The 15221-nt window shown below is 41.8% G+C and overlaps 1 protein-coding gene across 7 annotated transcripts in view; it reads left to right on the top strand.

Annotated features, from left to right (window-relative positions):
- LOC133013523 (titin-like) overlaps positions 1-15221 on the top strand; it is a 32349-nt gene that overhangs the window by 15123 nt on the left and 2005 nt on the right. For 2 of the 7 annotated variants that reach the window (XM_061080485.1, XM_061080486.1), the window contains exons 14-35: positions 67-858; positions 1447-1677; positions 1762-1989; positions 2077-2298; positions 2385-2606; positions 2693-2914; positions 3052-3285; positions 3396-3629; positions 4142-4333; positions 4476-4706; positions 4810-4902; positions 5022-5120; positions 5339-5530; positions 6137-6342; positions 6628-6696; positions 6817-6861; positions 7539-7601; positions 8958-9137; positions 13408-13785; positions 14290-14412; positions 14628-14741; positions 14832-14912. In XM_061080485.1, coding sequence (XP_060936468.1) covers positions 67-858; positions 1447-1677; positions 1762-1989; positions 2077-2298; positions 2385-2606; positions 2693-2914; positions 3052-3285; positions 3396-3629; positions 4142-4333; positions 4476-4706; positions 4810-4902; positions 5022-5120; positions 5339-5530; positions 6137-6342; positions 6628-6696; positions 6817-6861; positions 7539-7601; positions 8958-9137; positions 13408-13785; positions 14290-14412; positions 14628-14741; positions 14832-14912 — 4451 coding nt within the window. Of the gene's footprint in view, positions 1-66; positions 859-1446; positions 1678-1761; positions 1990-2076; positions 2299-2384; positions 2607-2692; positions 2915-3051; positions 3286-3395; positions 3630-4141; positions 4334-4475; positions 4707-4809; positions 4903-5021; positions 5121-5338; positions 5531-6136; positions 6343-6627; positions 6697-6816; positions 6862-7538; positions 7602-8957; positions 9138-11557; positions 12457-13407; positions 13786-14289; positions 14413-14627; positions 14742-14831; positions 14913-15221 lie in introns of those variants that run through there. The other 5 variants (XM_061080487.1, XM_061080489.1, XM_061080490.1 and 2 more) reach the window with 5 other exon arrangements.

The raw sequence follows: 15221 nt of genomic DNA on the forward strand, positions 1-15221 counted from the left end.
TTTATACAGTCTGCACTAATAGCATTTTTGTTTCATGGTTCATAATTCTACCTTCGCTCCTCCCAGTCTCTCCCCACGCAAAGTTCCAGATCCAGGATAAGGACGAGCAGGAGCTGACCAGTGAGAAGGTCATTGAGAGGCTTCAGGAAATGGGGACCTTGGTGGATAAGCTGATAGAGGCAAATGCTTTGGAAAGGAAGCTAAGGGAAGTGAGGGATTTGGAGGAAAGGCTCGAAGAGATGGATGAGATGGCAGAGAAACTTCAAGAAGTAATAGAGCAAGAATTAGGGAAGGAGGAGCTAGAGAAGTTAATAAAAGAAAAAGAGGAGGAAGAGGGTGATGAAGAGACAGAATTAAAAGAGGAGGAAGTGGATGAACTGGAAGAGCAAATCAAGCAAGTGTTTTTAAAAGGTTTGTTGCCTGAAGAGTCTGAGGTGAAGCAGGAAGCTGAAAAAGAGGTGATGGATGTGGGTCTGTTAGACGACAGCTTGAGAGAGACGCTACGTCAGATAGAAAAGGAATGGCAGGATGAGGTGGAGGAGAAGTTTGGCCCTGCAGATGTTGTCAGCACCACATCTGTAGTGGCACAACAGAAGGTGGTGCGCAGGACTAAGAAGAAAGTGACTATTGTAGATGAGAGAGACCAAAAACAGAAAGATGGAGTAGACGTACAGGTTCAGACTTGGGCAATATCAGAGGAGAGGTTAGAAAAACAAGAGATATGTCTTAAGACAGATGTGCTGGAGGAGACGACGGAGAGAGAGGTTACAGAGAGGCCTCAGACTGAGGTTGAAGATAAAGACGTCTGGTTCATGCTCTTTGATCGTCCTGCAGATAAACCTCTTTACAAACCACCAGGTACAGTTTTTTATTGTGCTAACAGCTTTAGATCTCTACTAATCTCTAATATTTTAATATCAATAACGTTTCCTCGTTTGCCCTGGTGTGCCCTTTACATTGAACAGTCTTAGCTGAGAAGTGAACAGGTTGGTTATTAGCTCGGTTTGAATGCTTTACCCTTTTGTTAAAAGGAGAAATCTATAAAAGTGGTCTCTGTACTGTGTATAGTTCTGTATTTAGTGAAGGACTTATTGTAGTGGAAGTGATGACAGTAAAGCTTATCTAAAATATATTTCTCGTAATGGTGGGGGGGGGGGGGGGGGCACTGAGAATATCCCAGACGCAGGCTTTCCAATCTCAAAGAAAACAAAAAAGAAGCCGCTCAGAGAGTACATACTCCACCCGCTTCTTCTTCTTTGGGTCTTGCTTTAATGGAAATTGATTTTTTCGTAATCCTGCATAAAGACAAACATTAAAGAAAACATAACCTCCTTTTAACCTATTAACCAACTTTATTGTCTATTTTATTTGAATACATCAAATTTAACATTAAATACATGTTTGCTCCCATGTTCAAACATTGTGTATCTTTACTCTCATCATTAGTTGTCGCTGTGGAACAAGCCCTTGTGGAAAAAGGCGAGTGTTTCATCTCAAAGCCTGAGATTACAGCAGTTGAGGAGAAAACAGAGATAATAATAGAAGAGAGAATAATACGAGAAGAGCAGGAATGGAGTGCACCCGAGATCCCGCCACCACATACCATCACAGACAGAGAGGATGACTGGTTTGTGTTGCTGGATGTGATTCCAAGAGAAACTCCTTACATACCTCCAGGTACTCCTGAAAATCCACTTACAACAAATGCTATGTCTTGTATTGTGCTTGAGCCACTTGTGCTAAAACAGTTTCTTTTGAAAGTATCAGTCGTCGTCAAGGAGCGAGACCAGATGGCGGCTGAAAGTATCTTCTCTGTGGGTGGAACTGCAGCTGATGAGATTAGAGAAGTAGTTGCTGAAGAGAGAAAGATAATAGAAGAGGCACCGAGACGTCTACAAGAAATCGCACAATGGCCAGTAACAGACCGAGATGATGACTGGTTTGTGTTGCTTGATGTTGTTCCCAGAGAAACTCCTTTTGTACCTCCAGGTACTGCTGAAATCCACTTACAACTTATATAATTCAGTTTTTACTGTGCTCGCAACTTGTGTTTAACTGTTTATTTTAAAATATCAGTCATCTTGAAGGAGCGAGTCCCGATGGAGGCTGAGAGCATTGTCTCTGTGGTTGGATCTGCAGCAGATGAGGAAATTAAAGTTATGGTTGTTGAAGAGAGAAAGATAATAGAAGAGGCACCGACACTACAAGAAATCGCACAGCAGCCAGTGCCTGTCAGAGAGGATGACTGGTTTGTGTTGCTGGATGTTGTCGCCAGAGAAACTCCTTATGTACCTCCAGGTACTGCTGAAATCCACTTCCAACTTATATTATTCCTTTTTACTGTGCTTGCCACTTGTGTTTAACTGTTTCTTTTAAAATATCAGTCATCTTGAAGGAGCGAGACCCGATGGAGGCGGAGAGCATTGTCTCTGTGGTTGGAACTGCAGCAGATGAGGAAATTAAAGTTGTGGTTGTTGAAGAGAGAAAGATAATAGAAGAGGCACCGACACTACAAAAAATCGCACAGCAGCCAGTGCCCGTCAGAGAGGATGACTGGTTTGTGCTGCTGGATGTTGTTTCTAGAGAAACTCCTTATGTACCTCCAGGTACTGCTGAATTCCACTTACAACTTATATTATTCCTTTTTACTCTGCTCGCCAATTGTGTTTAACTGTTTCTTTTAAAATATCAGTCATCTTGAAGGAGCAAGACCAGATGGAGGCTGAGAGTTTTGTCTCTGTGGTTCGAACTGCAGCAGATGAGGAGATTAAAGTTGTGGTTGTTGAAGAGAGAAAGATAATAGAAGAGGCACCGACACTACAAGAAATCGCACAGCGGCCAGTGACCGACAGAGAGGATGACTGGTTTGTGCTGCTGGATGTTGTTCCTAGAGAGACGTCCTATGTTCCACCAGGTACTGATTAAATCCCCCCTAAGTGCTTCGCAGCTTTGTCAAAGTATAGAACTACCCTGAGCTTTGCAGATGCTATTACTCCAAACTAAGAGCATACAGTCTGTGGTGTCTGAGGATTTGTATCTCTTTTGTCGTAGTTGCTGTTCGGCAGCGTGTTGAAGTGTCACCAGAAGAACGTGTCTCTCTGGTTGAAATCACAACCATTGAGCCGAGGGAAACTCGAGTGGAGGTTGTAGTAGAAGATGCACAAATAAAACAAGAGCTGAGTGAAACGGGAATAGTTGCACGGCCAAAGGCTGTGAAAGAGGTAGAAGATGACTGGTTTATCCTGCTGAATGTTCCCATTAGAGAAGCAGCATTTGTGCCACAAGGTAATTGCCAAATTTCTCTTACTCTCCTTCTCTGTCCCTCTGCAAATACTCACATTTCTATTCTGTCACTTTTCTGTGACACAGTGCTCATTCATTGTCTTTGTCATTAGTTACCATGCTTCAGGTTTATCCTGAGGAAAGCATTTCCGATGTGGCTGAAGTGATAGCAGTGGAGTCCAAGAAGGAAGTTGGGATTGATGATATTGTGATGCAAAAAGAAGAAAAGAAGCTGCCCATGCAATTCATTTCAGAGCTGAAAATATCTCAGCCTGTGAGAGCGAGAGATGACGACTGGTTTCTGCTGCTGGATGTTGTTCCCAGAGAAACTACATATGTGCCTCCAGGTACTCAGGGCCTTAAAATGTCTTTTCACACAAGTTGCACCAAAGAAGACTCTCAAGCTGTCTCCAGACATAAACTGGAGAAGAACGTAGAATTAGATCTGTCTGGTTCAGATGCTTTCGCAACAATAGGAAAGTGTCTGTTCCGTCGTCTTTCCAATTTGACAAATTTTTCAACATGAGATATTCCTGGTTCGTGTCCATCACAACCCGTCCACTTGCTCTCTTTGAATTTGTCTGCTGTATTCTCACATGGGCTCACTCTTACATCGTCTTTTTTACTTGGGGTGGCAGGAAAAGTTCCAGAAAATGTCCAGATCAAGTGATATGGAGATTTTTGTTCTCACATACAGCCCCTCTTTAAAAATTGCAGGGAAATGTGTGGACACCACTGCATGTCTGGAAGCAGCTTTAGACTCAAATTAATAATCCATAAATTATTTTAAAAATATGAGGATTCTGTCAGACTGTGCACTTTAGGCTGAGGCTGAAGTTTAAGTGTTGTCTTTTTTCAGTTTCTCTGGCAGTGCCGAGCCATCTTTATCCAAGTGTTGAAACTCAGGTTGAAGTGAAAAGCATAGAGAAGAAGGTGCAACAGGTAGAACTTCACCAGATTAGACCGCAGCCGTCCCGGCCACAGCCAGAGAGGGACGCCTGGTTTGTGCTGTTCGATGCTATTCGTGAAGAAACAGTCGGGATACCAGCAGGTATTCAGTTGATCTATATTTGCACCTGGGTTCAAATGCTCTCTGAAACATAATATTTGATGACAAGTCTTCTGTGTGAACATTTGTGCGTTGGATTTACGAGTGTGTCTCAATTCCCTTGACGTTCGTCTGTTTGTACCAGTTTCCCCTGTTGAGATTATTCTGGATGTGAGAAAGACGTTTGAGGTTGAGGTGACAACCACAGAGACTAGAGCATGGAAGAAGATAATTGGTGTGGACAGCAGACAAGATAAGACACGTTTGTCTGAAATTAGACCAATCCAAGTGGCATCGCCGTCACAGAGGGAAGGCGGAGATGATTGGTTGGTCCTGTTCGACATCGTCAAAGAAAAACCTGTTTTCGTACCACCAGGTACCAAAGAGTCTGCATACACTCTGCTGAAAGCCTGAAATCGGAAATAGCTCCAACAAATATACTTGCATCAGATTTATTTACCTTTATGTTTCTGTGTTAGTTGCTGTGGTTGAGCATGCTGTTGATGTTGTTGCTGGGAGAAAGGTGGAGGATGCTTTGTTTATTCCTCTGGATCAGACCCCTAAGAAATCAGGTATTAACTAAATGATTTGTTGCTGCTATGCACACAGACTGTTCCACTTAAGTGTATTTTTTAATTCACACTAATTCTTTGACATTTGATGTGCACCTGCCTTTATGTTTCTGTGTTAGTTGCTGCGGTTGAGCATGTTGTCACTGTTGTGGGAACCACTGAAAGAAAGGTGGTCGATGATTGGTTTATTCTTCTGGATTTGACCCCTAAGAAATCAGGTATAATTTAAATGATTTATTCCAGCTAAGCATAAACACATTTAAATTTTAGCTTTAGTCTATTGTTCTTTGACATTTGAACACAAGTCAGCCATGTAATGTGTCATGTTACAGTTCTACTCAGATTCAGCTGCTAAGATCGTCTCACTGTTAATGCTGGTGTCTTAATCATTTGTACTTTATTTCCACAATAATACCTGGTTGTACATTTGTATTAGTTGCTGTAGCTGAACGCACCCAGCTCCCAGCAGAGGTCAGAGTTCCATCTGCTGTAGCCAAAAAGAAGGTCACTATTTGTGAGAGGAGACCTCGGTTCGAGGAACGGATCCTGGAGGAAAGACTTCCGCTCATAAAGACACATGTCAATGAGGATTGGTTTGTTCTTCTAGATGTTGACCGCAAAAAGTCAGGTATTTTATTTCAATGTTTTTTGTTTTTTGGCTTTGCAGGTCATACATGGTCACGCTTTTCTCACTCCTCGAATCGCTTATTAACTTCCTCACTGTTTTTGAAGGACCTTCTCACCGTGCTTTGTTTTTTTCGTATTGAAGAACGTTTTTTCTCTCATTCAGCATTTTCAACCACAGTGAGCTTTTTAGCTCTTTGCAGCCTAACATCATCTGCCTTTGCATCCATCTTTGGATTGTAAAAAAACTAAACTGCGCATTTGCTCTCATTCCATTTTGTGAATATGTGCTTCTGGCCCACCTATGGTTCTAATACCTGCTTATCCTTCATGAAAGAAAGTTAACGGAGCAATTAAGGTACAGTATTCCTGCAGTGTTTGCATTTACTCCATCACATCGAGGCTTGAGAGGGTAAGTATGATGTTTGCATCGATGCGCTATTGTCTGTGTCTGTATGTTGACAGCTGTTGTATCTGTTTCAATGTGCATTTTACTCACTGAGGGTTATATCATGTCCAATGTTTATAGATTCTTATCCCCCAATAACACATTGAGCTAAAAAAATGTTTCCTTTTGCTCACATTTCCATTTGGCCTGTCTTGTGTCCAGTGGTGATCACTCAGAGGGGTACCCGTCCTGTCAGCGCTCCGGTCTTCTCTCAGGCTGCTCTGGCCGAGGCAGGGATCCCCATGGCCCCCTTCGAGCAGCCCCAGACCTCCACTCCTATGAAAACCAGCCGCCAGGACGAGAGAAAGCTGGAGGTCACTGTAGAAGCTGTGGAGCCCTCAAAGTTTGAGGAGGTGACTGAGGTCAAGGTAATTGATTCCTGTCATCACTTTTATTCACCAAAAGTGAGAAAATGTAAAATCCCATACAAGGTGTATGTAAATCATGTATGACTACAAGAATAACTGGTGGCAGTGAAATATCAACAAATAATTTTTGATGTGTCCTTGCAGTGATTGCCAAGGTATCTTGACTATAGATAATTTAGCTATAAGACAATACGTTACAGTCTTTAATGATGATAGAAGCTGAAGTAGCGAGCAGAGATTGTTCTCTGTGTCTGAGAAGGAACTGTGTCTCTCTTGCTGCTGTAGCCAGCAGCGTGGAGGGACCAGGGAGAAGTAAACTCTTCACTGATATCCACCATCAATGGGGACATTCAGGTTAGTGTCAGACATTAGCCTCTTGCATGTTAATCCATTGAACACACAATTTCAGCTGTGAGTGTTGAAGCCAACAAGCAGACGATGCTAACTTGTGACCCTCTCTCCTCCCTGGGGTAGCACGAGTCAGAGGTCACTAGCACGGAGGTGGTGCGAATGCGAAAGGTCAGGTCCTGAGCCTCGTCTATGTCTCTGTAGCCATTTCTCCGCCTCCATTCTGATGATATCGAGCATCTCATCCAAAAGACTAATATCACCCTCTTCTCATGTTGTGCTTCCATACGACTAGGTCTTAAATGAAACCCACGTCAGATTCGATGCTCATACAGTACATTATAAGAGGTAGAAGAATGTTCATATAGATAATGTATGGATTGAGTGACCGTAACTTTAATATATACAGATCTAAAGTATGTTTCACACGTAGAAGCTTTATAAAGGTTAACAAGACATTCATCCCTTCTCATTGCTTGCTGTTGTAAACCCTGGAATGTGCACATGCATGTTTATAGATTACTAAAAAGGGGCATGATACATATTTTATCACACTTCTTTCAGTCAACCACTCTTTACTTCTTAGCTCATTATAAAAATGTAATCTTGAGTCAATCCTCTCCTAGAGCCTTAAGTTCACTGCTTCATTAGTACATTGCAGTTTGGCCCCGATGGTCATTTGTCCCTGAAACTATTTCGCATGCAGTCTCCTCTCAGCTCCTCTTGTCTGTTGTATTAACACAGTAGTGAACTTTGTAGTGTGCATGTCCGACGTGGAGCAGTGTGACGCCTGCTTACACGGAAACTGAAACAAACCTACACTTTTTTGTTCTTTTCATTTTTCACAGAAAAGAGCAAAGAAAATTGAGGGTGACTCAATTTATATCAGACATAGCCTTTTAATGTTGGAGGTTTGTATCCCTTCTGGAGACGTCTTATCCCGAGCCGTATTTTTCTTGCTCTTTGGCGCAGTGGCTCCTGTTTTAATATCACGCTTGCATGTGGCATGATTCACACTTCTTTGCATCAGTGTTAATTTACAGTAGATTACATAATAAATGGGTGTATGTGTGTGGCACTGTGACTCTAATCCGATTGTTTTCAGGAGAGTGCTGTTGAACCTGTGATCAGGATTCCTACTCTTGCAATGATATATACAAACCAATGATCATGATGTGGTCTAATCACAGACAGCGAGAGCGCCTTTTGATTTTCAATACAGGATTCACAAGCTGCTCCATTATTATATGATATATTTATATTTTTTTCCAGATCATCAGTATTCTCCTGTTCATGCTTCCGCTTTCTCTACCTCCATCTTGTTGTGTAACTTGCTAGTAATGCATTGCATTTTTCTCCGCAATTATACAAATTAAATCTTTTGATCATACAAATATAAATCTAAATAATTTTGAATTTTACTGGTATGTATGAAATAAATGAAGTTTGGAGAAACACTTACCATTAAGTTGGTCTTCGGCACCACAATAAGTGAACAAACGCCTCTGTTTGTTATCTAGAGCTGTCCGCAGGGTGTTTGGTGGTTTTCAAAATTATCCACAAAGATCAACTTGATTCTAACTGTTGCCAAATCAATGCTGCTACTGTTGCTTTTGTTCATATGTGCTGAATGAACAGGTTTCCATTTATACTGAGGCTTCTCTCTCACCATGTCTGCCACCGTTTCCTGCTCATTCATTTGCAGCCTGTTTTTTCACGACATGTTTCACTGCAAGCCTAATGCTGTGAAATAGATCCTTAATGCTGTGTTGTTTAGTTCGTAGACTCCCCCCATGCAGAACGCCAAGTGATAATCGACTTTGATTAATCACAGCACAGACTCCTCTAAACCTTTTTCCTCTATAAACCAAAGTCTGGCTTTATTAATCCACTGCCAGACCTAAATTACACTCTGGAAAGGAGTCGCTGATAATCTATCAAGATCCAAATAGTGATCGTCCAGATTAATTTACCCTTCTAATTTATTTTCCTTTAGAATCACAGATTAACCTTGCTTCTGCTTATATATTAAATCAGCAGTAAATCAACCGAAATTCTGCAGAAAAGCACCATAATCTAACTTTATTCTCTCCTTTTTGTTAATCTCTCCTTCTCTCCCAACTATGAACACTTCCTTCATCTATCCTTTCCCTTCCCATCCACCTGTTCCCATGTATCCTCTCTTTATATGTTTCCTTGCTCCACTTCCGGTCGCCCTCTTTCTGAACCACCACACTGTCCTTCCCTCTCGACTTTCCTCCATCCAGGAGTTCGATAAGCCTCAGGAAGAGCTGATCAGGCATCACGCCAGCATCAGTAAGCTAAAGAAGAACTTCATGGAAGCTGTCCCGGACTCCAGGCCCAGTGAGTGGGACAAGCGTCTGTCCACACACTCTCCGTTCCGCACCCTGGGTATCAATGGTCAACCTCTGCCCGGAGCAGATGGGGTAAGTCTTTCACAGAAAACACCTGCTGTCAGTCAGTTCAGGGATTGGATGAGATCATGCAAATAAAACAGCTCAATAACATCTTCAATTCCTGAACTGACCTCTTTGAAGTTGAATAAATGTGCCTCATCACATTTGTTTCCATGGTTTTTTCAACTTCAGTTTGATTTTATCGTTGTACTCGATTGGGGGGAAACTCACAGCACTAATATGAGCAGTACGCATGGATTTGTGATGGAATAGAAGTACCTGAAATTCTATTAAACATCTTGGGTTGACTACAATTTAAAACATTAAATTGTTGCATAATAGTTTATTCTTTTGAATAAGTTGAACATTCAAACAAAACAATCTGAGGCACGAGGGGAATCAGGCTCTTCTAGTTGCCATTCCTCTTGTTCTCTGACATTCTGAGTGGATCATGTTTGCATGTACAGACCTATTAAAGACGATGGCATGTGGTATGTAACACATGCATGTGTATGAGGAATGCGGTTTGAGTTGTTGAATAGGGTCTGTACTCTTGTTCTTTCACTGATGTGACTGAAGTGGTCGCAGCAGTCTGGGATTTGTTTAAATCTCTTGAGAGCTTCACTTTGGTTCCTCTTACCTGCACTGGAAGCATCTGAACCCCGACAACCTCGTATTGCATGACTGACAGTCCGGACTTTTGAAACTGTACTGCATGACTCAGAGACCACTCTCTTGTTTGCACGTTGTGACGCGGAGCAGAATTTACTTACCCCCTCTCCTTCCCCTCCGCCTTTCTTCATTGTGAAGCTTTCTTCCTGCTTTTAATACTTAACATTTATGTTAAGTCCTTTCATGCTGCTTTTACCTTTTTTGGCTGCTGCTTCCTCCAAGCCTTTGTTGTTTTTCCATTTCAAAACAAGGCCTCATTCACTGTTCTCTATATAGTAAATGATAATTTGAATTCCAGTATGGAAATACTTAGTTGAGCGCATACCTCTGCCAAGACCAAACAGTCCCCTTATGAAACCACATTTATATTCAATAGATCCAGATTTTATTTGGATTCACATCAGAATTTCCCACAATAATTCAGTCCTGTAATCCTGACTGATCCATACAATCCCTGGGGAACTGGTGAAAATGTAAAATAAAAAACAAACTTGCAGTGTTGAGAAATTGATCCTTTGTGTCATAGCCAACATTTAATGGGATCTTTTTTGGCCAGTGTCCAATCCTTCCACCAAGTTTCATGAAATTCCATTCATTAATTTTTGCGTAATCCTGATGTCATACAAACCAACAAATGGACAGGGTTGAAAAAATTATCTCCTGGCAGAGGTGACCAATTTAATTGTGCTATTACTGGCATTAGTATTTGTAGTGCAGTTAAAATGATTACATTAAAGCTTTTAAGTGGACCAGAAGCACAACAGCAATCTAGTTGAGCTGCTGTCACATGAACACTCAAGTGTAGTGTTCATTTTGCATGCACCTCAGAGGGACATTAATTCAAGTCGTAACAGCTTGGATATAAACCACTTGCAGATTAAGACCCCAGAGTATCAGCATATTGTCAGGATGCATTAGGAGTTTAAATGAAATCAAAGTAAAGCTGCACTGACGACTTGGAGCCTGCAGTGGTACTGGTAATCTGAGCTAACGTATAAAGTGTTTGACAGATTTATTTATTTTTTTTAAATAATAACAAATTGTTAAATGATGGTGGAGTGGAGTAGACACTCACTGTTTATTCTCAGCTAATTTGTCTTTCTGCGTAACGTTTAGTTTAAATAAATGTGTCATAAGACACACAGCAATAGAAATGGCCTGCCACAAATAATTAACAAAGGGGACGACTTTCACATATATTTAGTTTGATGCGGACCATTGAGACTTTTCAATTTATTCTGAGCTCAAATAACCGAACAAAATGTCCCTCAGACCACGGTCAAGATTTAGTCCGACCATGAGACGGGTTTGTGATGTTTCAGGTGTGAAAATGCCCTGAAATGGTCAGAGTGATTAATAACAAGCTGCAGTTGCTCCAGGCTCCAAGCTACCTCTAACACAACTCAATGTTATTTCAGACACACCACTACACAGGGAATCTACAGTGACTCAGTTAACCTTGGCTTATTTAAATTGTTCTTCTCACAAAACCTATAAAATACCTTATTTTTGTATTCCTACCAGTTTGGATGACTTTCTGTCTTCTCAGTCTTGAGTGCAATGTAGGACATGGAAATAAATATTTTTTTAAAGGCATGTTCCAATAACATTGTCATGCTCAGGGGGTGAATAACCACTTCTGGTACACTATATATCAAGACCTTATATTTTTAAAGATAGGTCTTACAAGTGCAGTTCACTCTAGGCCATTGCAGACATTTCAAAAAAATTCCTCCCTCTCATCTCTCTTCCCCCCTTCCTCCTCCCTCCCCCCTCAGTTTGTCATCCGCCTCCCGCGCGGCCCCCTGCTAGACTTCTACTCCAAACGCAGCTGAGGGGCAGCCTCGACCCTGCGGAAACCCCACACAGGTGTGAGTGTGAGCCGTGGAGACAGCACCTAGTCCATCCACCCATCAAACCACTTGCTTTCTCTTCTCCTCCTCCTCCTGCTCCTCCTTCTTTCGCCTCCTCTGCAAAATCACTGTAGCATCCTTCATCCTCTCATCTTCTGCTCCACTCGAGAAGCTGCCCCCCCTTTGATTTTTCTGTTCCGGCCTCCGTGGGAAAAGACTTCCATTTCTTTTTGTTCCCCACCGCAGTACAGTTGGTCTCTCCAGTCAGAAACCGACGGGTGCTCCAAAGACTGATTAAGACTGAAAATGACAATCAACCATCTACTATTTTGCATTTTCTGGGATTTCACATTGACTAAAAGATTCCAACCAGTTTACCGATATAACCTGACTTTTATCTGTTTTTTATTGTCTGACCATATCACTTTGAGCCTGATTCTATACACATCCTGAGGTGCATTTGTAATGTCAGTTGTCTTCTGATATTGTCTTTGGATAAGCTGATCACTGTGATGTGATTTTATGTATTTGTTTATTTTTAGATATTTATTCATTTTTTTCATTGAACAAACATGACATAATCACTGGAAAAAATTAATCCGAGACTTGATTTTATTCTGGTTACTGGGAATTTTCTTAGTCACAGTAAAGTGTTTCCTGTGAACGGAGACGTCGAGGCAGCTTAATTGTAATACTTATTAACCTCTTTGTCCTTCACTGGTACTTGGCCAGACAGTATGTAGGAACCTAAAGGGATTTCTTGTTGCATGATGTTTATAACTATCAACTTTGACCAAAGAATAAAAGGCATTCCATATACTTCAGCACCATTGACTCTTTGTTCCTTTCAAGGAGCGTAGATTTTGTCATTGACATTTCAGATTTTCTTTTGAGTTCCACTCATAGACTCAAGTCTATGACTGTACTAATATATCATATTACTTTTGTAATCTCTCCCTCAAGAAAATCAATTTGAAATAACTAGTGTTCCTAAGTAGAGCATATACCTCCACCAAGTCCCAACAGTCCCCTTATGAAACCACATTTAAAGGTCCAGTATGTAATAATCTAGTGATGTTTTATCTAAATTGTATGAATTGTTGTTTTCTTTACCCTAGACTGGGCCCTTTTATAATTAAATACTTTAAATTAAATCGGAAAACACCTTTCTGAGTTTTTATGATAAGTGAACGCTACCACAGGTTCTCATCCATGTTTGGAAGGGGAGTGGTGTAACATGCAACTTCAACACTAGATGTCACTAAATTCTACACACCGTTCCTTTTAAATTCACCTGATCTGGATTTTCATCTGGATCTGCACAAAGATCTGGACACTCATGAATATCAGTCTTCCTAAATTGATGGGCATATTTATTTCTCCATGGCATATTGCATGTACATGTACTAAAATCAAAGATCAATGAAAAGGTCACTATCCTCATTACATTATACCAGCTAAAGCTATTTTCAGTGAGCATTTTATTTGGTCTCCTATCGTTGCATTGTTTTGTCATATGGAAAAGGTTAGATTGTGGCACATGTCCTGCAATGTGTTGTTAAGGTGTGGCATTAAAAAAGTGAAGATTGACCACTACATTTTTCCCTGTAGGCCTGTAGGGCCTCATAAACTGGATGCAGTGTGAGCATAAACAGTTGCATATTATTGTTTACATATCTTTAATCCCTGTAAATTCAACTTGTTATACTATATCGATAAGAAATATTTCACCTGTCCATGAACACATGGTGATAATGTTTCATCTTTTTTTTTAGAGTTTGTTCATTAGTTCCCTTTGCAATGGTTCAGAGAAAGAGGAAACCAGCAGCAGTTTGGGCTCATCAGGCGCATGCAGGCCCGCTGTGTGCCTCAAGAGGGAGCCTGATAGTGTCGAAGCCCACGGTACTCCTGTTGAGGAAGACTCATGTGATCAAGATGGTGTTGTAGTTTTTGAGACTTCCTTGGTGCCCATCCTAGAGGAGGAGAAGGCCCAGTTGCCTGCCTCCCTCGAGCCCGGCTGTAAAGCTTTAGATGAGACCCAGGAGGAAGAAGGATCATGTCCTGCAGTGTTGGAGCGCGCTGGGAGGATAGTCGGATCTGCCCCGGCCTCCTATTTCAGGAGCCATGGTCCACAGGTCATACGTTGCTTCCAGGTAGTCTCCTGCCTCCCTCAGGGTGATGCTGATTCTGTCTCTGCTTGGCCTCTGTATGATTTCACGGCAGCCACACTTGCTCACTTCTTTGCAGCACCAGGACAATAAACCTGTAATTCTATAATGGCGAGTTGTGGTGTGAATTACGCCAACTACTGGTCAAATGTAAGGGCTTGCTGCAGATGTGTTGCACAGTGGTGTGCTAAGTTCTTCTCAACTGAGGTGACGGGTCCCTTTAACATGAGCATGTTCTTTTCTGCAACAAAACGTTTCTAATGCGTTTATTTCACTTTCATCATCTTTACAAACCAACTTGGCTTTATATTTTCCATTTCTGCTCTGTGATAGCTGGTGGTGGGAAGAGGATTAACAAGGTTGTTGTTTCCAAAAATATTAATCAAAAGAAATTTGGTGAGGAGAAAAATGAGATAAAATGGTTGCTGTGTGGTGCCATTTCTCCGGTTAAACAGCCAACAACTCATGGGGCTATGCTCCCATCCACAGCCCCCTCTGGTGCAGACCCAGACAGTCACCATCACAGCTGCCTCCATCTCCTTACCCACCGGCATCTCCACCACAGAGGTCCCTATCGTCCCGACCAAGACCTTCACCTATGAGTCTTCAAAGGTAGGGGCTCCAGCACCTGCTCAGCCCAGATCTGTCTCGGCTGTATAGCATGGAGGAGATTGCAGCACAAGCTGAGTCTCAGCAGGTCTGGGAGGATCAGGCCAGGGGCTCCACAATGAGCATGAGGCAGCACAGAAACTTCCCTGGCTGATGCTCAGGGGTCACATAATCTAAAATGATATTCAGTCCACCTTTTCTTTGCTGTTTGTCCTCAGGTGACAGTTGATGGGGCAGACGAGGACAAAGACAGCACAACGGTGTCCAGCTCCCAGACCTCAGAGACCCCTAGTGGCACCACAGTCACCACCACTACCACTCACATCTCAAAGGTCAGCATGAAAAACCCAGCTCTTGCATTTTTTCAGTTGAATATCATTTGATTTGCAGCTTGGTTACATATTTGTTCTTCCCTCTATCAGGTCGTGAAAGGAGGATCCTCAGAGACTCGTGTGGAGAAGAGGATCGTCATAACTGCAGACTCTGACATGGAGCAAAATAAGGTACACTCCTTCCACCCAGGACATAAAAACAGTACCGGGCAGAACCCGAACATGGCTAACTTAGCTTAGCATAAATATAGGCAAAACAGTGCATCTTAAGCTGATTGATGTGTAATATATATCTTAATTGTTTAACATAAAAAATAAAATGGACAATTTGATGTTTAGGGTTTGGCTGTGCATTAAGATGGGTGACGTGTCTCCACTTTCTCCCGTTGTACAAAAAATATACGCCATCTTTTGCTTTTGATTTGGAGCCAAAGTCTGTACTTGATGAAGAGCCACAGTATCAACATCCTTCAAATACAT

This window comes from Limanda limanda, chromosome 11 (genome assembly GCF_963576545.1).
Source record: "Limanda limanda chromosome 11, fLimLim1.1, whole genome shotgun sequence".
NCBI classification, from domain to species: Eukaryota; Metazoa; Chordata; class Actinopteri; order Pleuronectiformes; family Pleuronectidae; genus Limanda; species Limanda limanda.